At 33.6% G+C, this 27,775-nt stretch overlaps 1 protein-coding gene and 1 pseudogene across 1 annotated transcript; both read right to left on the reverse strand.

Annotated features, from left to right (window-relative positions):
- Nucleotides 1-512: 512 nt before the first annotated feature.
- LOC140867352 (protein NRT1/ PTR FAMILY 4.5-like) lies at nt 513-2,991 on the reverse strand (annotated as a pseudogene).
- Nucleotides 2,991-27,774, reverse strand: LOC140887719 (uncharacterized). The gene is made up of 15 exons (XM_073295160.1): nt 27,735-27,774; nt 7,652-7,720; nt 7,424-7,561; nt 7,157-7,296; nt 7,022-7,088; nt 6,479-6,657; nt 6,324-6,375; nt 5,930-6,249; nt 5,400-5,817; nt 5,222-5,322; nt 4,990-5,033; nt 4,659-4,812; nt 3,983-4,127; nt 3,697-3,839; nt 2,991-3,336 (listed from the first exon to the last, which is right to left on the reverse strand). The coding sequence occupies exons 2-15, from the start codon at nt 7,707-7,709 to the stop codon at nt 3,184-3,186; spliced, it is 2,112 nt and encodes a 703-aa protein (XP_073151261.1). The 5' UTR covers nt 7,710-7,720; nt 27,735-27,774; the 3' UTR covers nt 2,991-3,183.
- Between the last annotated feature and the right edge of the window lies 1 nt (nt 27,775).

Raw genomic sequence — 27,775 nt, forward strand, 5'->3', positions numbered from 1 at the left:
AAATGGGAATGATCTCCACACTAGAGATCACCAAACAATATTCTAAAGAAAAAACCAACATATTTAAATGTTCAATGTCCCTGAACTTCTTAGGTGATTCTCTTTTGCCAACCCAATTATTGATAAAGTGATATGAATTCTTAATGTATGGAAGGCAAACACGACTATATTAAAATCGTATCCTCAATCCAATAACAAAAGAAATCAAGAAATTTGTCCAATCTTGAAACAAGTAAAAAGTTTTTGGTTAACCACCTCTAGCTTACAACGAAACTAGCAACAGTAACAACGATGAAAAACAATTGATCACAACGGGACCTTCAGAAAACCTGTTTCTGACAACCCACGAGGATAATCAATCGACAGACGCCACAAAGCTATGAAACTTTGATAAGTTTGATTTTGGGTAAAGCAAAAGCTTTGATAAAATTTTAGAGAGAATTTTGTATTGAATAATCAATAATCTGAAAAAAAATCTTAATTGTTATTAAAAAATAATGAATGTTTGTTGTATTTATAATACAACTACAAAATAATAAAAGATATCGCGATATAAATCAAAATATATCTAAAGATATCAAAGATATCTCTTAAAAGTTTTTTAGTAGAAATAAAACTCTTAAAAATAGAAAAGAATATCATAAATACTCAAAAATCCGAAAACACACACTACACGCCGTACTGTGTATAAGCACGTTAGCGCTGGAGCGCTTCCTGAAGTCGAAAGACGGGCGCTGGAGCGCTGGTAGGACAGCGCTGGGGCGCTGCTGGATGCATGACTGGGGCGCTGAAGCGCCTGTTTTCAAGCGCTGGGGCGCCATCCTAACGTGAAAATCTTCAATTTCTTGATCTTTTTCCACTTTTATAGTATTATAACATCCTTCAAATTGATCTTCAAAAAATCCAACTTGATTCCCATGAATTCCAAATCCTCCAACTCTCGACCGTAAATCACTGAGCAAATCTTGGAACAATATGAATCTTTGAGCGCCTCTTAGATTCATATCATAAAGGGTGTCGGAAATTACGGCACATGAATAACATATTGCGCCCCTAAAATTACTGAGCCCATTAAAAATACCAGTAGGGTAGTGGGACAAACTAATACACCAACACTAAAGATAGCTCATGCTAACGGGAATACCAAAATACTTTTTCTTCAAATATTTCACACCACCATCATAAAATTGCTAAGAGAATTTCACATGTACTCCGATCACCCACTGCATTTTCATGGCTCTCTTGCCTGTACTTGTACATCTTCGAAACAAATAGATAGATGAAGAAGTTGAACAAACTCAGCACGGAAAGCAGTCGGTAGAAGAGATTCAAATGGCCCCTGTTGATGTTATTTCCCGTCAGCCAGCCCCCGCTTCTCGTGTACCCCATGTGGTGCTGTTAACTATTTTCACAATAATGGTGCTAAGAAAGTACCCGACAGCCATTGAACTCCATAGGAAACAGCTCGAGATTGATTTCAGGTCTTTCGGCACCTCGGAATAGAAGAAATGGAGCAATCCCACGTAAGTGAACATGTCGGCTATCCCGAATATGAAGTACTGGATCGACAGCCAAAATACGCTGATTGGTAGCGGTTGCTGGAGCAAAGGGATCACATCAAGCATGTTGTTATCTCTTGCGACACGTTTTTCTTGACTTCCATGATTGCTGCCACTGCCATTGACAAGGAGGAGAGGATTAGGCCGACGCCTACTCGCTGCAAGTATGTTATCCCAGTTGGAATGCCGGTGAATTTTCGGGAAACTGGGACAAAGATTTGGTCGTAGAAAGGGACGATGAGGAACAAGAACATGACGGGAAGAATTGGGAGCGACGCAGCTGGGAGATTGAAATTTTTGGCGATTCTGGTGTCCATTGTTACACCCTGCTGGATGGAGAAAGTTTGAAGCTGAGCCAGGAAAAGGTCATTATGAATGTGCAGCAGAAGATTGGAACCATGTTTAGTATGATTTTTGCGTTTTCGACTTGTGTGACTCGGCATAGTTTCCAAGGACTTGACCCAGGAAAGTTCTGTGTTGAATCAGGTTCCCGGATTGCTGCTTTATCAAGAAACCTGGAAAAAATGTACCCAAATCCCTCAAATGACTAAAAATTTTATATAGTCATCTGATGTATATAGTGATTCTTGAAGATAAATAACCAGAAATTAACCTGAAAACATTGGTGTGAGGCAAAATATCTGATCGGATTCCAGATTCACTGTCTTGATTGATCTCATAGAGCTCTTTAGAATCATCAGGAAGTTTAAGTTTTCTGTTGCGAATAGCCGCGACATACACCTATTTCCAAGGAAAAAAATTAGTATTGTACAATTATTTATTTATTTTTTGGCATCTAAATAGCAGAAACTCAATGAAAGATTACGTTTTTATGCTCACCTGCACTATTTCAGCGAGGGCGCTGCTCCCATTGATAACATGGATACGGTAATGTGGTAATCCGGTAACGAAGCACCGCAAAGAGCATAGCAATGGTGCCTACTGTAAAGCCCCAATCCCACCCTTCATGATCTTGGATCCAAACAAAAAAGTGAGACTAAATGCTCCTCCTAAGCATAATGACAGAAGCAGCCAATTAAAGAAAATTGACTTCTGTTTTCCTCCTTTGGGTCCCTTTTCATTGAACTGATCCGCCCCATGAGACGGCAATGCTGCTTTCACGCCTCCCGACCCAATTCCCACCAAGTAAAGCGCCACAAAGAGGAGTGCAGCGTTTGATCCCACAACTTTGATACAATGGGAGTGGGGATCGTAAATGTTGCAGGGAGGCGGCTTCAGTTTCGGAAAGTGGGCTTGTAACGCCAGCAATCCAAGTCAAATTATTATTATTATTCGTGCTTTAAGTATGTAGATATCATGTAAATTATTAATTTTAAAAACTGTATTATCATTATTATTATTATTAAAAAACAAAATCCAATAAATTGATTCCAAAAAAAACAAAACAAAAAAAGGAGGTCGACAGAAACATGTATGAATATCTTTCGATTGTCGTCAATAGATTTATAATTTCCCCAATCAATGCCTCTAATGAAGAGGGGTAATTAACTTACATATTTGGCCTTTATAAACAAAGGCTCCTTTACACTACATTACATGAAAAGATAAATTAAAAACGACTCACCGTGTTATTAAAGGACAAAAAATATGGTGTTTGTCAGCATCATGCATCACTCTTATATTGGCTCCATCTTAACAAATCATCTTCACTGTCGTATAACTTCGAAGGGCTTCCATCTTCTGTCAAGTCTAGTCCTATGTCTTCCTCTTTCTCTTGTACCTCCATCTGCGGCTGCTTATTTTTAGCTTCTTCATCCTGCACAGACAGGCACAAAAGAACGGCCACGGATCTTTTAAATATTTCCCATTTCTTCTAATGAATTGAACTACTAGATCAAGTAGTCATTGGGGAACTGCGTTGGAGTGGCAGCACCAAATATTAATAATAACTAAAACAAAAAGGTTCCATGTGCAAGGCTAAAGGAAATAAAAACAGTTACAAGTGAAGGGGGGTGTCAGAAACTATGAACAGTAAAAGCTTTGTATATTTTATCGACTTAAGCATTTATATGATGCAATCATCCGATAATTATCATTCAAGCATTTATAAGATACACTCATTTGATCACAACAAACTGTTCGGAACTATAGGTGATAAAAGGGAAAATGACATTACATTGACAGCAGGAGCATCAGGAATCCCCTCATCCACAACATCATCGTCTCCCAATTCAGTAGAGCCGTTTGTATCAGCATTCTCGTTTTCTTCAGCTGCTATTTGTTGTAGTCGCACGATCACTGCTTCAAAATGGGAATGATCTGCACAATAGAGATCACCAAACAACATTTAAAAGAAAAAACCAACATATTTAAATGTTCAATGTCCCTGAACTTCTAAGGTGATTCTCTTTTGCCAACCCAACTATTGATAAAGGGTGTCGGAAATTACGGCACATCAATACCTTTAGATCGATTGGTCAAAGCATCACGAAGCCTCAATGGTTGCTGTCTTTCTTCTTTTTTGTATTTCAGCTTTACTTGACGACGTGTACGACCAGGAAAAAGTTGTTGAATCAAGGAAAGGTCTGTCCCAAACTGCCTCACACCCTGACAGAGGAGATGAGTATAAATAGAAATCATATTTTACGAAGGTCTAAGTCACAAATGAGATGTGAAAATAACTGTCCCGCATAAAGAATATTCTACCAGTAAATTTGGAAAGAAAATGCCACGCATATGCAAGAAATCGACTTGAAATTGCTCTAGAAAGGCAGAAGTATAACCCTATTCCAGTTTAACATGCATTTGAATACACAACTCATGAGAAATACAGCTATAAAAAAGAAAATGAAATACATTAGTTTCCGCCACAATGGAGTGAATCGCTGCAAGATTGGGATCGTTCACCGTATCCCTGGTCATCATTTTGAACAATGCGACTTGTTCATCTATTTAAACCATGTTCAGTCCCCCCCACGATTAACAATATAAATGAGCCACTCGCGCACTGAGATCAGAGCCAAATCTAGTCTAATGACCCAAATTCTGCGTGTGCTTCATCAACCAGTACAGAAATCATAAACTAATCACTCTAAGTTTTTTTTTATGAAAATATATTGAAGCTCTAAAAACAAATACCTCATAGAACAATTCAGTGTCCTGGTTTGACCATCGTGCAACAGGTGTTCTATCCATGTAAGTCTGATAGTTGAAATAGATGCTGCTATCTTCAACCTTAGGGCTTAAATGTCCATCATTATCTTCATTGAAGAACTCAGAAGAGTTATCATGACTGCAAAACACAAATAACAAGGTGTGCTACGATGGGTTAGACTAAATATAATACAGTTCAACAAGAAGCTTTAAACATATTGAGTTGTTTCTAGTAAAAAAATCAAATGTAAAATTTTTTTCTCAAAGTGCCTAGATAAAGAAATATAAAAACGGATATTACTGAGATATTATTTACCTCGGTTTTGTTGAGGGTGCTCCTGCTACTGATTCTTCTTTTTTCTGTATAATTTAAAATCAACCAGATAAATTGAACAGTGGAAAATTTTATACTGAATGCCACAAGTAGAAGTAGCGAAAATATAAATATTTGTAAGGTAATCTTGATATTTCTCTGGTCACCGTCCATATTTCATGCATCCATAGTAATCAAGCTAAGGAAAAAAAAATTATGATGTGCACATGCTTACCATATGCCGCTCCTTGTGCTCTGCAAGCAAAACTAAATCCCGAAGAGGCACCTTTTGGTAATCAATATCATCTTCTGGTGTTTCAAGTAAAACCCTGTCCACTATATCACAAAGATTTCTGGTCAAAAATGTCATCAGGAATCAAAACCAAAAATCTCAGTCTAAGATGAACAACTACATTTTCTTCTCCGTGTAGAATGAGAGAACTTTTTAGGCTTTGCATCAACCTCCTGCTCTGGGGCTCCCTTGGAAGTCTTCCGCTTTCTAGCATTTTTTTCTTTATCACCATCTTGTTTTTTGGACTTCCTCTTCACCTTTTTCGTAAGGAATTCCCCGTCCTCTTGATATTCGTCATTGTTAATGTTGTCTTCCTTTAGAGCAGAACTGCCCAGACATTCATCTGAAAACACCCTACCAGCAAGAATCTCATCTTCTGACTCATCAACTAGTTCGGATATTTTTGTTTTGGGTTTTCGTGGCCTTAAAGATCTACCAGGTTCATTTTCTTGAGTGGATGTGAAAGCATTTTCCTGTGGTTGTGATGAATCTGATGCAGTAGGATCGTCATTTTTTCTTGACTTCGCCCGGCGTGAAGCCTAGCAGATATACATTAAAACACAAGAATATTTAGCAAAGAGTGAATCATGGACCACATAGAAAAAGAAAAAAAATGTCAACAAATCAAATGGCAGAATGTAGCTAGTTTACAAGTTTTGCAGGAATTTCGGGGACACTGTCCATATGGATGCCTGAAACAAACTGGTTTGTTTCCATGAGATTCATGGACCCATCGTTCACAGGCAGTTCAGATGTATCATCAGCAGGAATGACAGGAGCAAATCCTATGGATGATAGATCGAGAACATCCTCATGATCAAATGCAGGAAGTGGTTCCTTATTAGCAAAATTAATTTCAGGGGAAATCTGTTGTGGACAAAATGGGTTGGAAACAGACTCAATTCTGCCTTGACATATCTCCTGCGTTTTCTTTTTTGGCTTGGGGTGAAATTTTCCAGTTCTCTTGTCTGCTAACAAATTATAATGTCAAAATCTAATACTAGAAACAAACTTATCCTTATAAAGTTGTATAAAAATTGAATACCAGATCTAGTAATTAACTCGGACAAGTTTTCCATGTCCATGACATCCATTTCCTGCAGTTAACCAACTTTCAGCAAAAACTACTGAGATACGACAATCAAGATTTAGAGGTTAAGAAAGAGTGAGTAGAACTAGCATACACATTTCGGTTCTTACATTGGTTTCCATTACTCCATTGTCCACACGACCAACTCCATCACTACCTGAAACAGTAGGTGCCCCAATTGACAACGGAAATGATGGAGCATCAGTTGTTATACTTGTCTTGCTTGAGTCATCAACAGATGAAAGATTATGAGAGTTAGGGACTGTCTCTTGAGGAGGAACAGTGCCTTCTGTAAGGTTATTGTTGAAAAACATATGTTTAGGCGTTAATGGATTAGCATGATATCAGGAGTTAACTGCGACACAATTGTGGAATTAACTATTTGTAAATCTTTGAAATTTGCAATTAGGGATATTATTACAATAATTATTTGCATCTTTTGCAATATAAATATAAATAATTGTCAGTGAAAAAAGGGAACAACAACCTTATTATCCTTCAATTCCTACTACAATTTTGTCAATGTCTTCCACATTTTATTTTAACAGTTATCACGTGACTCATTTTCCAAAATATTATCTATTTGATCACCAACCTCTCCAAAAGAGAACCAATCTAATAGAAGAAATAGTAACTAAAGACTTCTTGCTTACCGATATCTGAAGCAGTGTGAGGAATAAAATCATCAAGGGAATTCAATCCATTAAATATATTGGCATTCTGCAAATGGGAATATATATGTCTCAGCATATTAAATCAATAGATGCAACAAGATATAAAGTACTCACCTCACCGACCGACTTCTCCATACAAGAATCCCAGCCTCCACTATCATTGAACACAACATCCAAACCAGACTGCAAACTAACAGTAGAGTGGGCAACCTTCTCATCCAAGAAGCTCACTGACCCACAATTCCACTTATCATCTGTAAGGACACCAATTACTGACTCGAAATCATCGTAACAGAACACAGAACGAACAAAGACTAAATAATGCTTGTTCTCTGAATAAATAAAAATTAAAGCATCCTATTTTCGTTCAGAAGTACTAACTGTGTTCTGATGGCTTTGCAGTTGTCTCGACAGCCTCATTTATTAAAGTGTCACTAGGGGAAGAAATCGAAGTTGGGATAGAGTCATTTCGAGGTGTTTGTAACTTTGCCTTAGGCTGGAACTTTCCGGTGGGACGAGCTGCAGAAGTGCAGAAGTTAGTACCATCGCTTATTAAACAGTAAAAAGGCGCACATGAAAGAAAGACAGCAGGAAAACTAAATGGTTTACCCTTCTTTACAGCTCCAACAGCAAAAATGTCATCCAATGGATCCAAATCAATCCCCATCTATGTATGAGCTGTGTCACAAGGAATTTAACAAGACCACAAGGAGAAAAAGTTTCAGGTCCCAAACAGACCGACAATATGCATATAAATAAATTTAAAAGGCTAGAACAAGAAAAAAAAGTCGAAATTAAAGAAAAAATGACATATTTCAAAGTTATATGATATGTCTATTCATCAAAACATACCAAACCGAATCTTAAAAAGGAAAACTCAATGATAAAAACTAAAAAAAAAATATTTATGATCCTTATAATTGGTAGCAGAAAGGTCGAACCCATTGTTCAGATCAAAGATTAATGGATATTCCCAAAATCAATCCTAACTGAACGTGAAAAGAGAGCAAATTACCTCTAAATTGACAAAATAATAACAGACAGATAACAAAAACAGGAAGAGACTCGAAGAGAAAAAGCCAAACCTACCTCGGCAGTGGAGAGAACAAAAACCGGAAGAGAAAAAGCCAAATCAGTGGAAGATACCACACGAAGCTACTAATGTAATGAACAAATTCCCTCAAACGATTTGAAATTATCATGTTGGCCGAAAATATTTTTCAGATTACACAAATATCTATCAAATATATAAAGATTCTAACACTTGAGCACACTTACCCGTTACCAGAGCAAGAAGCAAGCCGATAGAAGCAGAGGAAAAATGAACTCGAACAGTCGAAGTCCAAAAAACTCTTCAAGCCGATCAAAGCTGAGGAAAGACGAACTCGAAATCGATTGCTTTGGCCTTTGATTAAACTTTAGAAGCTGAGGATAAAATAAAGAACTCAATTGCTTTGAATAATTGAATCGATGAGTGAACACTCTCAAGATCCCATGGAAGAACGAGGGCAGGCTGGCAGCGGCGGCTCTCTTGAAGAGAGTCTCTTCTCACTTCTGCTACTAGGTTACAGACACTCTCCAAAAATAATCGGATAATGGCCCAAATAAAACCAAATAATAAAAGCCCATACCATTTTTATAAAATATATATAAATAATCGGGTACCCGATCGGGTAGTACGGGTAGTGTTAAATTACCCGAAACCGAACCGACTAAATATATATCGGGTTCGGTTACTACCCGAACCCGACAAAAAACTCGAACTACCCGTTTTATCCACCCGATCGGTTTCGGGTCGGTTCGGGACCCGAAAAACCCGACCCGATTGCCCACCCCTAGCTAGTTCTACTCACTCTTTCTTAACCTCTAAATCTTGATTGTCGTATCTCAGTAGTTTTGGAAATATTCGGTAAATAACTACTCCTATGACTCATAGAAACCGAAAACATCTGAGGAGAAAGCTTCTATAAAAAAAATACAACATTTGCTTATACGTACAATCCAACCGTATATGCATTCATTACTTCAACATAAAACACACCATAAAGCTTTCTTTTTCTTGAAAATATAACATCGAGATGGCAAAATAAACCGATTTTATGGCACTTCCTACCATTTACCACATTTTGGAAAACCAAAAATACAAAAAATTCTTAAATAGTCGATTTGGACCTTTGCTATGGAGATAAGCACACTATTGCTCATCTTGTAAAATCTGATACTATGTCTATGTGGGTATGCAAAATGATAAGTTAATCATGTTTAACGCATAAAATTGTACGCCTCTAGAGTAAGACCTTCGAATCAAAATGTATGCATATTCAAGAATTAAAAAAATTAGCTTAGAAAGATCCAAATCTTTAGATCTCACGATCCCCCTCACACCCCAACAGTACTATCCTTAGCAAACTCCAAACCCAAAGATCACAACATTACAAGAAGCAGCACAACAAAGCTTGATCCGACTCGAATGTTAATCATGTTTTAAGCATAAAGTGTACGAGCTTAAGTGTGAATTCATCTCAGATTCAACCTCGGCGTGACCTCAGAATGGCTTGATGTGTTCTTCCTCCTATGCGTCCCCCCTACGCCCTGTCAAAGTTGCCGCTTACATTTCCAAAAACAAACTAGACGTTAAAATCTCACATAAGAAAAACAGAGATCGAAGAAAAACAGAGCACTGAAAAACGAATCAAAAGAAACGAACCCAAAATCTCTAGTAGCAATCAAGCTCTGTTCATCGGTGGAGAGGGCATCGGCAGGTTGGGGAGAGACAATTAGGGTTCGAATGAGAAATGATTTTACAGAGTGACCCATTTAGGGCGTCTGACCCGATTTGTTCACTTTAAGGGTCTAAAAGATCCGCGTGTTTTTTTAAAAACAAAAAAAAAACACCTAAAAAATGTTTTCTAAAAAGTGTTCTTGAAGAACACTTCAAGAACATTTTTTAGAAAATATTTTTAAAAAAAAATTCAAAAATTTTATCCCAAACACAGATTTTAAATTTTTATACTAATAAAACACTAAAAACGTTTTCTAAAAACACGTCCAAACGGAGCCTAAGTGTTTTTGTTGTTGTAAATTTGTTTGGATAATTTTAAAGTGCTTTTAAAAGCATTTATTTAAGTCAAAATAAGTAATTTTTTAAAAGCTAATATTTGTACCTTTTCAAAGGCTTTTAATTTATAAAAAAGTGTTTTCAATCTATTTATCCAAACATAAAATTAATTTAATTTTTACTTAAAAAAATATTTTTAAAAGCCAACTTAAAAAAGCACTTATTTTTTAAAAAGTTTTTTAAAAGCAAACGGGCTCGTAATTGAAGTGAAAAAATTTAAAGAGGTGGATATATAATATTCACTAAACTTTTAGTGATTTCGAAAAATAACAAAATTAAACACTAGGACCAAACTAAACAATGTTAAACAGAATTTAAAAAAACAAAAAAAAAAATACAAAACCGAGTGCAAAAAAAAAACTTTTAACAAAAATAACAGAGAAAACAGTAATCAAATCGCAAACCTTGTAATTCAATTGAAGAAAAAGGAATTATTTGGGTAGACCATGAGCTGGCGGAGGCAGGAATCCAAATCTACCCGGGCTAAAAAATTTTAGCTAAAAACTAATAGATCACAAGTAAGATACCTATTCATTGTAGTTTCAAAAATGTTCTCATTTACAAGATCTTCAATAATTTTTATACGGAACTCGCAATATTTGAAAACCTTTGAGATTTACACGGAGGTTCGAGCTCCTTATTAATGGATGTATTCGTGTCGGCCCCTTGGATGATGAATGATTGTTAATTCTTGACTTAAAAATGAATCAAATATTATCTTCGTTTTTCTCTCTTGTTTGACATTAAAACAGCAAAAAATCATTTTAAATTGAGATTGAATCAAAGTAAATATTAATTTGCGCATTGCCCGAAAAAAATGTATGCAAAGTTTTACCAAATAAAACATCTAGACTTGAAAAACCAATCAAGTGTATTGATTATCCATTGTTCAGTTTGTTTTACGCATGATAAGCAAAAAATAAAAAAAAAAAAAAAAAAAAAATAATAATAATAATAATAATAATAATAATAATAATAATAAAAACCAATGTGCCTATGCAGTAAAACAAAATATAGGCGAAATTCAATTGTGATAAAGTAATTCCCGAAAAATAATGAAACGACATTTTGTAAACATGATATCAAATAGAAGCACGAAGGAAAATTCAGTATCCAACTTCCAATTACCTGAAAAATTTAGGTAGAGAATGATATATGTCTATACAAGTGAAACCCCCCATCGAGTTGCAATTTTGAAACCCAAGGTAAAAGAACGACAAGTAAAAGACTATATTTTTCTTTTGGTGATGTCTCATGTCTCTTCAACATGAGCAAAGTTACTCTGTAAATAAGAAAAAATTTGTGAATTTTACCAACAAAAAAAAAAACGTTGTGTCTTTTAACATTAACCCAAAAAAAGAGAAAAAAACCTTTAATTTCTTGGGTTTTGCATTCTTTGTAAAGTACCTTTAGATGACGACAAGAGTTGATCAACAAACTCAAATGCTAGATTAACAAAGTCATCGGAGGGCGGATCGTTGGTTTCCATAAGAAAAGGGCGGAGGCAAAGTGGTGATGAACAACCCAATTTTGGGCATTAATAGTGGGCTCATTATTTTTTTATAATTGGGCCTAAGTTTTCAAATCTCAACCTTTGAGATTTCGGGCACCTTATTAATGGATGTATTCGTGTCTGCCCCCTCGGATGATGAATGATTGTCAATTATTGGCTTAAAGAAGAATTAAATATTTTTTTCCTCTTTCTCTCTTGATTTGACAATAAAAAAACCAAAAATCATTTTAAATTGAGATTGAATCAAAGTAAATATTAATTTATGCATTGCCCAAAAAAAATGTATGCAAAGTTTTATCAGATAAACATCTAGACTTGAAAAACCAAATCAAGTGTATTGATTATCCATAGTTCAGTTTGTTTTAAGCATGATAAGCAGAAAAAAGAAAAATTAGTGTGCTGAGCTATGAAGTAAACAAAAATATAGGAGAAATTCAATTGTAAGAAAGTAATTTTCGAAAAATAAAGAAACGACATTTCGTAAACATTATATCAAACAAAAGCACGAAGGAAAATTAAGTATCCAACTTATAATTACCTGAAAATTTTAGGTAGAGAGCGACATATGTCGGTACAAGTGAAACCCCCGTCGAGTTATAATTTTGAAACCCATGGTAAAAGAACGACAAGTAAAAGACTATATTTTTCTTTTGTTAATGTATCACATCTCTTAAACGGGAGCAAAGTTACCCTGTAAATAAGAGAAAATTTGTGAATTTTACCAACAAAAAAAAAAAAAACATTGTGTCTTATAACATTGACCCAAAAAAAACGAAAAAAAAAAACCTTTAATTTATTGGATTTTGCATGTTTTGTAAAGAACTTTTAGACGACGACAATGGCTGATTAACAAACTCAAATGCTAGATTAACAAAGTCATCGGATGGTGGATCGTTGGTTTTCATAAGAAAAGGGCGGAGGCGAAGTGGTGCATAACAGCCCAATTTTGGGCATTAATAGTGTGCTCATTAATTTTTTATAACTCGGCCTAAGTTCTCAAACCTCAAAGATTTGAAAACCTTTGAGATTTACACGGAGGTTCGGGCTCCTTATTAATGGATGTATTTGTGTCGGCCCCCACGGATGATGAATGATTGTCAATTATTGGCTTAAAGAAGAATCAAATATTGTTTTCCTCTTTCTCTCTTGATTTGACATTAAAACAACCAAAAATCATTTTAAATTCAGATTGAATCAAAGTAAATATTAATTAGAGCATTGCCCGGAAAAAATGTATGCAAAGTTTTACCAGATGAAACATCTAGACTTGGAGAACCAAATCAAGTGAATTGATTATCCACAGTTTAGTTTGTTTTAAGCATGATAAAGGCCCCGTTTGGTTTCAAAAGCCAGGCCAAAAAAGCATTTTTTAAGTGCTTTTCAGTTAACAAGGTGTTTGATTAACCAAAAAAGTGCTTAAATAAGCACTTTTTTAAGTCAAAATTAGAGCTTTTTCAAAAGCCAAAAATTGTAGCTTAAAAAAGTGTTTTTTTTAAAAATGTCTACCAAATCCAAACGGGGCCAAACAAAAAAAAGAAAAATCAGTGTGCTGAGCTATGCAGTAAACAAAAATACAGGCGAAACTCAATTGTGATAAAGTAATTTCCGAAAAATAAAGAAATGACATTTCGTAAACATGATATCAAATAGAAGCACGAAGGAAAATTCGGTATCCAACTTCCAATTACCTGAAAATTTAGGCAGAGAACGATATATGTCTCTACAAGTGAAACCCTTGTCGAGTTGAAATTTTGAAATCCAATGTAAAAGAACGACAAGTAAAAGACTATATTTTTCTTTTGGTGATGACTCCTATCTCTTAAATGGGGCAAAGTTACTTTGTAAATAAGAGAAAATTTGTGAATTTTACCAACAACACAAATAAAACATTGTGTCTTTTAACATTGACCCAAAAAATGAGGGGAAAAAACCTTAATTTCTTGGATTTTGCATGCTTTGTGAAGTACCTTTAGACGACGACAATGGCTGATCAACACACTAAAATGCTAAATTAACAGAGTCATAGGACGGCGGATTTTTGGTTTCTAGAAGAAAAGGGCGGAGGCGAAGTGGTGATGAACATCCCAATTTTGGGCATTAATAGTGTACTCATTATTTTTTTATAACTGGGCCTAAATTTTTAAATCTCAAAGATTTAAAAACCTTTGAGATTTACACGGAGGTTCGGGCTCCTTATTAATGGATGTATTCGTATCGGCCCCCTCGGATGATGAATAATTGTCAATTCTTGGCTTAAAAAAGAATCAAATATTGTTTTCCTCTTTCTCTCTTGATTTGACATTAAAACAACCAAAAATCATTTTAAATTGAGATTGAATCAAAGTAAATATTAACTTGCGCATTTTCCAAAAAAAAATATATGCAAAGTTTTACCAGATGAAAAATCTAGACTTGAAAAACCAACAATCAAGTGTATTGTTTATCCATAGTTCTGTTTTTTTTAAGCATGATAAGCATAAAAAAAGAAAAAATCAGTGTGCTGAGCTATGCTATAAACAAAAATATAAGCGAAATTCAATTATAATAAAGTAATTCCCAAAAAATAAATAAACAACATTTCGTAAACATGATATCAAATAGAAGCACGAAGGAAAATTCAGTATCAACTTCCAATTACCTGAAAAATTTAGGTAGAGAGCGATATATGTCTGTACAAGTGAAACCCCCGTCGAGTTGTAATTTTGAAACCCAAGATAAAAGAACGAAAAGTAAAATACTATATTTTTCTTTTGGTGATGTTTCTTATCTCTTCAACGGGAGTAAAGTTACTATGTAAATAAGAGAAAATTTGTGAATTTTACCCACAATAAAAAAAAAAACATTGTGTCTTTTAACATTGACCCAGAAAAAGAGGGACAAAAAACCTTTAATTTATTGAATTTTGCATGCTTTGTAAAATACCTTTAGACGGCGACAATGGCTAATCAATAAACTCAAATGCTAGATTAACAAAGCCATCGGAGGGCGGATCGTTGGTTTCCAGAAGAAAAGGACGGAGGCGAAGTGGTGATGAACAGCCCAATTTTGGGCATTAATAGTGGGCTCATTAGTTTTTTATAACTGGGCCTAAGTTTTCAAATCTCAAAGATTTGACCTTTGAGATTTCAGGCTCCTTATTAATAGATGTATTCGTGTGGGGCTCCCTCGAAAGATGAATGATTGTCAATTCTTGGCTTAAAGAAGACTCAAATATTGTTTTCCTCTTTCTCTCTTGATTTGACATTAAAAGAGCCAAAAATCATTTTAAATTGAGATTCATTCAAAGTAAATATTAAATTGTGCATTGTCCGGAAAAAAATATATGCAAAGTTTTACTAGATAAAACATCTAGTTTTGAAAAACCCACAATCAAGTGTATTGATTATCCATAGTTCAGTTTGTTTTAAGCATGATAGGAAAAAAAAATCAAATGTGCTGAGCTATGCAGTAAACAAAAATATAGGCGAAACTCAATTGTGAAAAAGTAATTCACAAAAAATAAAGAAATGACATTTCGTAAACATGATATCAAAAAGAAAAATTCAGTATCCAACTTCCAATTACCTGAAAAATTTAGGTTGAGAGCGATATATGTCTCTACAAGTGAAACCCTCATCGAGTTTCAATTTTGAAACTGAAGGTAAAAGAACGACAAGTAAAATACTATATTTTTTTTTAGTGATGTGTCCTATCTCTTCAACGTGAGCAAAGTTACTCTGTAAATAAGAGAAAATTTGTGAATTTTACCAACAACCCAATTAAAAACATTGTGTTTTTTAACATTGACGCAAAAAAAAAGAGGAAAAAAACCCTTTAATTTCTTGGATTTTGCATGCTTTGTAATGTACCTTTAAATGGAGACAATGGCTGATAAACAAACTCAAATGCTAGATTAACAAAGTCATCGGAGGGCGGATCGTTGGTTTATAGAAGAAAAGGGCGGAGAGGTGGTGATGAACAACCTAATTTTGAACATTAATAATGGGCACATTAATTTTTTATAACTGGGCCTAAGTTTTCAAATCTCAAAGATCTGAAAACCTTTGAGATTTACATGGAGGTTCGGGTTTCTTATTAATGGATGTATTCGTGTCGACCCCTCGGATGATGAATGATTGTCAATTCTTGGCTTAAAGAAGAATCAAATATTGTTTCTCTCTTTCTCTCTTGATTTGATATTAAAACAACCAAAAATAATTTTAAATTGAGATTGAATTAAAGTAAATATTAATTTGCGCATTTCTCGAAAAAAATATATGCAAATTTTTACTAGATGAAATATCTAGACTTGAAAAACCCACAATGAAGTGTATTGATTATCCATAGTTTAGTTCGTTTTAAGCATGATAAGCAGGAAAAAAAAAACCCATTGTGCTGAGCTATGCAGTAAACAAAAATATAGGCGAAATTCAATTGTGAAAAAGTAATTCTCGAAAATAAAGATACGACATTTTGTAAACATGATATCAAATATAAGCACGAAAGAAAATTCAGCATCCAACTTTCAATTACCTGAAAAATTTAGGTAGAGAGCAATATATGTCTGTACAAGTGAAACTTCCATCGAGTTGCAATTTTGAAACCCAAGGTAAAAGAGCAAAAAGTAAAGGACTATATTTTTCTTTTGGTGATGTCTCATATCCCTTCAACGAGAGCAACGTTACTCGGTAAATAAGAAAAAATTTGTGAATTTTACCAACAACAAAAAAAAAAACATTGTGAGTTTTAACATTGACCCAAAAAAGAGAAAGAAAAAAAAACCTTTAATTTCTTGGATTTTGCATGCTTTGTAAAGTACCTTTAGACGGAGACAATGGCTAATCAACAAACTCAAATAATAGATTAACAAAGTCATAGGAAGGCGGATCATTGGTTTCCAGAAGAAAAGGGCGGAGGCGAAGTGGTGATAAACAGCCCAATTTTGGGCATTAATAGTGGGCTCATTAGTTTTTATAACTGGGCCTAAGTTCTCAAATCTCAAAGATTTGAAAACTTTTGAGATTTCAGGCTCCTTATTAATGGATGTATTCGTGTGGGGCTCCCTCGAACGATGAATTATTGTCAATTATTGGCTTAATAAAGAATCAAATATTGTGTCTCTCTTTCTCTCTTGATTTGACATTAAAAGAGCCAAAAATCATTTTAAATTGAGATTCATTCAAAGTAAATATTAAATTGCGCATTGTCCGAAAAAAATGTACGCAAAGTTTTACCAGATGAAACATCTAGTTTTGAAAAACCCACAATCAAGTGTATTGATTATCCATAGTTCAGTTTGTTTTAAGCATGATAAGAAGAAGAAAAATCAGTGTGATGAGCTATGCAGTAAACAAAAATATAGGCGAAACTCAATTGATAGAAAGTAATTCACGAAAAATAAAAAAACGACATTTCGTAAACATGATATCAAATAGAAGCACGAAAGAAAATTCAGTATCCAACTTTTAATTACTTGAAAAATTTAGGCTGAGAGCGATATATGTCTCTACAAATGAAACCCCGGTCGAGTTACAATTTTGAAACCCAAGGTAAAAGAAGGACAAGTAAAAGACTATATTTTTCTTTTGGTGATGTCTCCTATCTCTTCAACGTGAGCAAAATTACTTTGTAAATAAGAAAAAATTTGATAATTTTACCAACTACCCAAATAAAAACATTGTACCTTTTAACATTGACCCCAAAAAAAAGAGGAAAAAAAAACTTTAATTTTTTGAACTTTGCATGCTTTGTAATGTACCTTTAAACGACGACAATGGCTGATTAACAAACTCAAAATCTAGATTAACAAAGTCATCGGAGGGCGAATCGTTGGTTTTCAGAAGAAAAGGGCGGAGGAGAAGTGGTGATGAACAACCCAATTTTGGGCATTAATAGTGGGCTCATTAATTTTTTATAACTGGGCCTAAGTTTTCAAATCTCAAAGATTTGAAAACCTTTGAGATTTGCACGGAGGTTTGGGTTCCTTATTAATGGATGTATTCGCGTCGACCCCCTCGGATGATGAATGATTGTCAATTCTTAGCTTAAAGAAAAATCAAATATTGTTTCCCTATTTCTCTCTTGGTTTGACATTAAAACAATTAAAAATCATTTTAATTTGAGATTGAATCAAAGTAAATATTAATTTGCGCATTGTCCAAAAAAAAAGTATTCAAAGTTTTACCAAATAAAACATCTAGACTTGAAAACCCACAATCAAGTGCATTGATTATTCATAGTTCAATTTGTTTTAAGCATGATAAGCAAAAAAAAAAAGTTAAAAAAAAAAAAAGAAAAATCAGTGTGCTGAGCTATGCAGTAAACTAAAATATAGGCAAAATTCAATTGTGAGAAATTAATTCCCGAAAAATAAAGAAACAACATTTCTTAAACATGATATCAAATAGAAGCACAAAGGAAAATTCAGTATCCAACTTCCAATTACCTGAAAAATTTAGGTAGAGAGCGATATATGTCTGTACAAGTAAAACCCCCGTCGAGTTGCAATTTTAAATCCCAAGGTAAAAGAACAACAATTAAAATACTATATTTTTCGTTTGGTGATGTCTCTTATCTCTTCAACGAGATAAAAGTTACTCTGTAAATAAGAGAAAATTCGTGAATTTTACCAACAACCCAAAAAAAACATTGTGAGTTTTAACATTGACCCAAAAAAGAGAGAAAAAAAAACTTTAATTTCTTGGATTTTGAATGCTTTGTAAAGTACCTTTAGATGGCGACAATGGCTGATCAACGAACTCAAATGCTAGATTAACAAAGTCATCGGAGGACGGATCGTTGGTCCAGAAGAAAAGGGCAGAGGCGTAGTGGTGATGAACATCTCATATTTGGGCATTGATAGTGGGCTCATTAATTTTTTATAACTGGGCCTAAGTTTTCAAAGATTTGAAAACCTTTGAGATTTAAAAGGAGGTTCGGGATCCTTATTAATGGGTGTATTCGTGTCGCCCCTCAAATGATTAATGATTGTCTATTATTGGCTTAAAGAATAATCAAATATTTTTTATCTTTTTTCCTCTTGATTTGACATTAAAACAACCAAAAATCATTTTAAATTGAGATTGAATCAAAGTAAATATAAATTTACGCATTACCCAAAAAAAATGTACGCGAAGTTTTACCAGATGAAACATCTAGACTTGAAAAACCCACAATCAAGTGTATTGATTATCCATAGTTTAGTTTGTTTTAAGCATGATAAGAAAAAAAAAACCAGTGTGCTGAGCTATGCAGTAAACAAAATATAGGCGAAATTCAATTGGGAAAAGGTAATTCCCGAAAAATAAAGAAACGTCATTTCGTAAACATGATATCAAATAGAAGCACGAAGGAAAATTCAGTATCCAACTTCCAATAACCTGAAAAATTTAGGTAGAGAGCGATATATTTCTGTACAAGTGAAACCCCCGTCAAGTTGCAATTTTGAAACCCAAGGTAAAATAACGACAAGTAAAAGACTATATTTTTCTTTTGGTGATGTCTCATGTCTCTTCAACGGGAACAAAATTACTCTGTATATAAGAGAAAATTTGTGAATTTTACCGACAAAAAAAAAATTGTTTCTTTTAACATTGACCCAAAAAAGAGGGGAAAAATCTTTAATTTATTGGATTTTGCATGCTTTGTAAAGTACCTTTAGACGGCGACAATGACTGATCAACAAACTCAAATGCTATATTAACAAAGTTATCGGAGGGCGGAGCGTTGGTTTCTAGAAGAAAAGGGCCGAGACAAAGTGGTGATGAACAACCCAATTTTGGGCATTAATACTGGGGTCATTGATTTTTTTATAATTGGGCCTAAGTTTTCCACCAAGGGTGAAATTTTTTGGATCAAAACTAACATATACATTTTAAAAAAAAAAACTATTGGGCTACCCAGACTACAACCCAGGTGGCCATATACGTGCCTCCACCCGCCCTACTCCGAATAGTGAATTGGGTGGATCTTGATTACGCTAGTGTTTGGGAGAAATTTTAGAATGCAATTCTCACCTTTTATTTCACAAAATTTCACAAAATTTAAAAATTTTGTGAAAGAAAATCTAGAAGCTGTAACGCTCAGAAATTCGGCACGTAAATCCGCATGCATAACTAGGGGATTTAATAATTTTAAAATAATGTGAAAATGTGTCAAATTGTTTTAATGAGTGATTATTTAAATTATATGATTTATTAGCATGTTTTAAATATTTGTTTCGGCATTTAAATAGGTAGGAGGTGATTTATGAATTTATCTTAGAAAGTTTATTTTTTTTATCGCGTAGGCGGGACCGTGGACGGACGAAATATTACTTTTACACCCAAAATATTTTATGATATTTTTAGGAGCCTTAAAATATTATTTTATGGTATAATTTAAAGAAAATTAAGGAATTTAGATATATATTTAATTATGTGCTAGTTTTTACCCAAAATAAGTAATTTTAATGACTTTTAATAACTTTTAAAAATCTATTTAATTATTATTACGAGATTTTCATTATGTTACCTAACCTATATTTTTACTTATGTGTTTTAAATATATTTTATGGTATAATTATCTACTTAGTTTAATTAGTGTAATTTAATTTATTCTAACCTAAAAACCCACCTTATCTCACGCCAAAACTCACCTAGCCGCCTCCACCTTCTTCCTTCTCATCTCCCACGTTTTTACAGCAGAATCACTAGCCTCCATATCCAATTCTTCAAGGTTTTTAAATTAGTTTGAAGGTCTGTTCGTCCCGGCGAGCCCGATACGTGTCGATATCAACGTTTTGTTCAAATCTTCAACAAGGCACGTTCGAATCCCTTCCTTGCTCACCATTTAAATCCTATACAATGATTTTAATATGAATGATTTGTTTATGCATGTGTGTTCGGTTTTTAATTGATAAAATTTATGTTTCATGCAAGTCTAACGCTTGGATGCATTTAACCCTTTGTTTCAAGTTGTTTTTGGAAGGGATCCGGTTCGAGCTTGCTGGTTCATGTTGTAGGGTCGTTCTAGAGTCCTTTAGGGGTGTCTTGGGGTGGTGTCTTGGCCATGGAAAAAGGGCTGCATTCAAGCAAGACGCGGCTTTTTCCGGGACGCGGCAGATTCTTGCATCGGCTTGGTTATGGGTTCAGGTTCTTCATGCTGGTTCATGGTCGGACCAGGGACGAAGTAAGGGTTAGGGGTTCAAGTTAGGGTCCTTAGGGGCTGGGCTAGAGGTTGGCTTGGTCTTGGTAAGGGCTGGAACCAAGACTGGTCGTGAGTGTGTGCAGGTGGCGGGTCGCGCAGGTTCATGGGGAAGATAAGATCAGGTTGCTCGGTTAGGGGGCTGGCTGGACCAGGGGTCGGTCCGGCAGGACCCTGGGGAGGTCTTGCCGGTGGCACTCCGGCCATGGGTGGCCGGATCTGGGCATAAAAAGCAAGAAAAGTTGGGGCAGCCGTGAGGTTGTGAGCTTGAAGAAGGCCTCGTACAGAGAAGCTTTTGGGTTTAGGCGGGCAGGGCATGGGTCCAAGGGTCCGGGTCTGGGTCGGGTCATATTATGATGGGCCAATTTAGTTTTAGTCCGGGTCTAGATTTTATTATTTTGGGCTCGGGTATTTTATTTTAATTAATTAAGAGTTTAAGTTAGTAATTTATGGGTTGGGCTTGAGGGCCCAAGAAGCTTAATGGGCCAGGTCAGGTTGGGCTTTTGGATTTTTGGGTCAGTCTAAGAATTTTTGAGTTTAAGTCTAGCGGTCAGCAGCTCGAACAAGTCCTTGGAAAAATAAATGTTCGTAAATATATATTTTATTCATGCATGAATTTTTATTAGATATATAAGTATTATTTTTAAGAAAATAAATTAAATATATATTTACGGACAAATTTTCATGAAATAAAGAAATATTGAAAATTTTAAGTTCATGCATCATTAAAAATTTTCATGATAAGTTTAAGAGCATGTTATGAAAAATATTTTTATGGAAGTTGAAGTGAAGGTGGAAAGTGATGTGGTTGGAGGCCGGGATACCTGGGCCCGGTGACCTTCCTAATGATGTTTATGTATGATGAGCTTATGGATCCAGCTGAGAGGGCTGGTGAAGTGGCAGCACAGAGGTGGAAATCCCACCGTCGCGTACGTTGGTTTATAGATTGATCAATCGATTAGTATGATGCCACCGACATGGATACGACCTGTTGAGAACTAAGAAAATATGATAAGTTAATTTATGATATTTATGATGATACATGTTATAGCATGATGATTAAATAGTATGATTTTATTTCATGTTTATATTCATAATATTTTAAGAGCATGCACGTATAATTATTATTCACGTATTTTATATGATGTGTGCTTGTGTGTGGTTTCATTTTGTTATATAAGGATAGAACGTGCTGAGCCTCTAGGCTCACTAGATTGAAATGGTGCAGGTGAGCAGAATAATAATGAAGTTAATGTGTTTTCGACTGGCGGCGAGGGCGTATGAGTATCCAGGCGGCTAGAACCCGTGACCATTGCTCTAAGATGAATTTTATGTTGAGACTAGAACATTTATTTCCGCATATGTTTTATTATTAGATTTTTTTGTATTTATTTTATAAGTTTGCATGGATTTTTGTCAAGAAAATATTATTTAGGAATTTTATTATGACAATCTTATGGATTATTATTTAGTAATTAATGTTAGGTATTTATTTGCATGCATGTACTTTCGTTATTATTTATCTTTAATGTGTAAATTTATATTAAATTAAGTAAAGTTATTTTTAAGTATTATATATATATATGTATGGGCATATATATATATATATATTTATATTCATTATTTTATTATCAGAGAGTTTTAAAAAAAAAAAAAAATTCAGTAGAAGTTCTAGGATGTTTCAGAAGCTCTTCCAAAAACCACCTACAAAGTGAAAAAAATTTCTTTTTCTAAAATGTTATATTAATCAAATAGAGAATCACGATCACATGCATAGGAAAATTTAACGTACTTGTCCAAAACGACATTAAATGAACCAAAGCAAACAAAAAAAGATAGAATGTATGATAACTCTGAATCTAGGAGCCCAAGAATATTTGTGCTTTTTTGAAGTTTATTTGGGCTTGAGTCCATCATTGGCCCAATTTGTTTTAACTTTGGTGAGAAAGATTTAAATCCTTTATGTCGAGTTCATTTCATATTGTGTTTGTTTTGAAATTTACGAATAATGAAATGATTTCTTATGATTTTCGATGCACAAAATCCATATTATATGATAATGAGCACGTTTGGATTTCATAGATTTTTTTTTAAAAAAAAAGTGTTTTTTTTAGCTATGATTTTAGGCTTCTGAAAAAGCTCTAAATTTGACATAAAAAATATTTTTTTAAGCACTTACATGACCATCCAAATACCTTATAAAATAAAAAATCATTTTAATTTTTTTTTAGGTATGACTTTTGATACCAAACCGGGTCAATTTCTAAGAAAAATATGGTGTGACACTCTAGTTACAAATTCAGTTGTTCAAGCTATTCACAAAAATGTTGGAAATTTGGGTTGTGTACCCATTTAGAATCGATAAAATATTTGTGATGAAATTATTTCTCGATTACCAATTAGGGTGAATGAGAAATTAATAAAGTGTTCACAAATAATCGTTCGAATTTTATCGAGTAAAAAAATTGAATATAAATTTATTATATTTGAATCACCGAATTCAAATTCATATAATATATAATATATAATTAAGTGGAAATAAATGAAAAGAAAAGGTAAAAGCTTTTCGTGGCAGTTTAAATTCAGAATTGTGAATTGGTTGTTGAATGACACCTCTTCAATGCATGTCATGTGCACCTCTTTGTGACAATTAAGAATTGTCAATTTGAATATAAATTTGAATTCGATGATTCAAATTGGAAAACTCATTCAGCCGAATTATTGTATGTGAAGGGTAGTTATGCTTGACATCTTTTGAGAATCACCTTTTCATTTAAAATTCAATCTTTATGAATATAACTCATATGTTTGAATGCAAAAGTTTTGTTTTGTTTTGTTCTTTTTACAATTAAAAAGTCTGAAATTCCAAACTATATACATTTTCGTGCAAATCATTTTGTTGTATCGACGTTTTTGTTCTACATTCCAAAAAGTTCAAAAAGCATATTCCAAGTTCGTTGAGTTTTGTAATTTGAAGTGCTTACATTACAAAACGAAGTCGTTGTATCTTGAGAGAAAATTGTCGTATTCCATAAGATGAATCGATATTCCCAAAATCAATCCTAAATCTCAATCTTGCTGTTGAACTTTAACGTCAGAATGGAAAAAAGAGCAAATTATCTCTGAATTGACAAAATAATAACAGACAGAGAACAAATTGCTCTCCAATGCCAAGGTTTGGCTTTTTCTCTTCCGGTTTATACCATATAGGTACAAAATGCGGATAGGATAACTGAATTACACGTAATTGGTAGAGATGATAATTTTCCTCGCGGGTTTAGATACCCGCTGAGAAAACCCGAAACGGGGTGGGTTTGGGGGAATATTTTCGGGTATGGATTCGGGTTTGGGGATGGGATGATATCCGCATCCCCGAACCCGCCCCGATAATAACCGATAATAATAATAATAATATACAAATATTTTAATTATCAAATTTTATTAAATCTAAAATATTGTTAGAAAATTAAAATTTAAAGTATTATTATTATTTCGTTTATATATATTTTTATATATTATATATAATGTATCCGTTTATGATAGCATAGTTTTTTATAACATAAAAATATTATTTGAATTTCGTTCATGTTAATACACATATAAAGTATTTATACTAGTCCAAATAAATATATATATATTATTTATTTTGATAAATTTAGAAACAATGTATAATCTTAATAAATTTTTGATACATAGTATTTTTTTTATAATAATAATTTTGATGTATAAAAATATTTTGTATTTAAATATTTTAGATATTTTATTAAAAAATTGAATAATCATTTTTATATTCTTATATAATAAAATTTACTAATTCATATATATATATATATATTTGGGTATGGGTATGGGGGCGGGAACATGGTCCCCACGGGGATGGAGACGGGGAATCCCCGTTAAAAATTAATGGGGATTGGGGCGAGTATTGTGATCAGATTTGAATTCGGAGACGGGGATGGGGAAGGCATCCCCGTCCCGACCCGCCCCATTGTCGTTCCTAGTAATTGGAGTGAAAAAATTTAAAGAGGTAGATATTTAATATTTACTAAATTTTTAGTGATTTCAAAAAATAAAAAAATGGAACACTAGGACCAAACTAAACAAGGTTAAACATAATAAAAAAATTACAAAACCGAGCACTTACATGCAAAAAAAACAAGAAAACTATTAAAAAAAGATAAAAGAGCAAACAGTAATTGAATCGCAAACCTTGTAATTCAATTGAAGAAAAATGAATTATTTGAGGAGACCATGAGCTGGCTGAGGCAGAAATCCAAATCCACTCGGGCTAAAAAATTTCAACGAGGAACTAATAGATCACGAGTAAGATACCTATTAATTATAGTTTCAAAAATATTATCATTTACAAGATCTTCAATAATTTTTATATGGAACTCGCTAGATTTGAAAATCTTTGAGATTTACGCGGAGGTTCGAGCTCCTTATTAATGGATGTATTCGCGCCGGCCCTCTCGGGTGATGAATTATTGTCAATTCTTGGCTTAAAAAATAATCAAATATTGTTTCCCTTTCTCTCTCTTGATTTTACATTAAAACAACCAAAAATCATTTTAAATTGAGATTGAATCAAAGTAAATATTAATTTGCGCATTGTCAGAAAAAAATGTATGCAAAGTTTTACCAAATGAAACATCTAGACTTGAAAAACTCACAATCAAGTGTATTGTTTATCCATAGTTCAATTTGTTTTAAGCTTGATAAGCAAAACAAAAAAAAAAAAAAGAAAAAAAAGAAAAACCAGTGTGCTGAGCTATGCAGTAAACAAAAATATAAGCGAAACTCAATTGTGAGAAAGTAATTTCCGAAAAATAAAAAAACGACATTTCGTAAACATGATATCAAATAAAAGCACGAAGGAAAATTCAGTATCCAACTTACAATTACCTGAAAAATTTAGGTAGAGAGCGATATATGTCTATACAAGTGAAAACCCCCGTCGAGTTGCAATTTTAAAACCCAAGGTAAAAGAACGACAAGTAAAATACTATATTTTTCTTTTGGTGATGTCTCCCATCTCTTCAACGGGAGCAAAGTTACTCTGAAAATAAGAGAAAATTTGTGATTTTTACCAACAACTCAAAAAAAACATTGTGTATTTTCACATTGACCCAAAAAAAGAGGGAAAAAAACCTTTAATTGTTTGGATGTTGCATGCTTTGTAAAGTACCTTTAGACGACGACAATGGCTGATCAACGAACTCAAATGCTAGATTAACAAAGTCATCGGAGGGCGGAGCGTTGGTTTCTAGAAGAAAAGAGCTGAGGCGAAGTGGTGATGAACAGCCCAATTTTGGGCATTAATACTGTGCTCATTGATTTTTTATAACTGGGCCTACGTTTTCCATCAAGGCTGAAATTTTTTGGATCAAAACTAACATATAAATTAAAAAAAAACAATTGGGCCACCCGGGCTACAGCCCAGGTGGCCATATACGTGCCTCCGCCCGCCCTACTCCGAATAGTGAATTGGGTGGATCTCGATTCCAAAAACCACCTACGAAGCGAAAAAAGTACTTTTTCTAAAATGTTATATTAATCAGAGAGAGATTCACGATCACATGCATAGGAAAATTTAACATATTTGTCCGAAACGACATTAAAGGAACCAAAGAAAACGAAAAAAGATATAATGTATGATAACTCTGAATTCAGGAGCCCAAGAGTATTTGGGCTTTTCTGAAGACTATTTGGGGTTGATTCCATCACTGGCCCAATTTGTTTTAACTTTGGTGAGAAAGATTTAAATCCTTTATGTTGAGTTCATTTCATATTGTGTTTGTCTCTAAATTTACGAATAGTGAAATGATTTCTTATGTTTCGATGCACAAAATCCATATTATATGATAATGATCACGTTTGGATTTCATAGATTTTTTTAAAAAAAGTGTTTTTTTTAGCTCTGATTTTAGGCTTTTGAAAAAGATCTAAATTTGACTTAAAAAATATTTTTTAAGCACTTACATGACCATCCAAACACCTTATAAAGTAAAAAAAAACATTTTTTTAAAATATTTTTAGTTATGACTTTTGATACCAAACTGGGTCAATTTATAAGAAAATTATGGTGTGGCACTCTAGTTACAAATTCAGTTGTTCAAGTTATTCACAACAATGTTGGAAATTTGGATTGTGTATCCATTTAGAATCGATAAATTATTTGTGATGAAATTATTTCTCGATTACTAATTAGGGTGAATAAAAAATTAATAAAGTGTTCACAAATAATCGTTTGGATTTTATTGAGTAAAAATATTATATTTGAATCACCGAATTCAAATTCATAAAATATATAATATATAATTAAGTATAAATAAATGAAAAGAAACGATAAAAGCTTTTCGTGACAGTTTAAATTCAGAATTGTGAATTGGTGGTTGAATGACCTCTTCAATGCATGTCATGTACACCTCTTTGTGACAATTAAGAATTGTCAATTTGAATATGAATTTGAATTCGGTGATTCAAATTGAAAAACTCATTCAGCCGAATTATTGTATGTAAGGGGTTGTTATACTTGACATGTTTTGAGAATCAACTTTTCATTTAAAGTTTTCAATCTCTATAAATATAATTCATATGTTTGAATGCGAAAGTTTTTTTTTTCAATTACAAAGTCTTGAATTCCAAACTATATACATTTTCGTGCAAATCATTTTGTTGCATCGAAATTTGTGTTCTATATTCCGGAAAGTTCAAAAATCATATTCAAAGTTCGTCGAGTTTTGTAATTTGTAGTGCTTCTATTACAAAATGAAATCGTTGTATCTTGAGATACGATTGTCGTATTCCATAAGATGAATCGATATTCCCAAAATCAATCCTAAATCTCAACCTTGCTGCTGAACTTTAACGTTAGAAGGGAAAAAAGAGCAAATTACCTCTAAATTGACAAAATAATAACAGACAGAAAACAAAACGA

The sequence above is a fragment of the Henckelia pumila genome, chromosome 1, assembly GCF_033568475.1.
Source record: "Henckelia pumila isolate YLH828 chromosome 1, ASM3356847v2, whole genome shotgun sequence".
NCBI classification, from domain to species: Eukaryota; Viridiplantae; Streptophyta; class Magnoliopsida; order Lamiales; family Gesneriaceae; genus Henckelia; species Henckelia pumila.

What these genes read in the sequence shown, in the direction of transcription:
- LOC140887719 (XM_073295160.1), bottom strand. Translation starts at nt 7,709, where the DNA reads ATGGGGATTGATTTGGATCCATTGGATGACATTTTTGCTGTTGGAGCT. An exon ending in TGGAGAAGTCGGTCGGTGAG is followed by an intron (nt 7,089 to 7,156) that starts GTGAGTACTTTA and finishes TCCCATTTGCAG; the next exon opens with AATGCCAATATATTTAATGG. An exon ending in CCGAAATTCCTGCAAAACTT is followed by an intron (nt 5,818 to 5,929) that starts GTAAACTAGCTA and finishes TATATCTGCTAG; the next exon opens with GCTTCACGCCGGGCGAAGTC.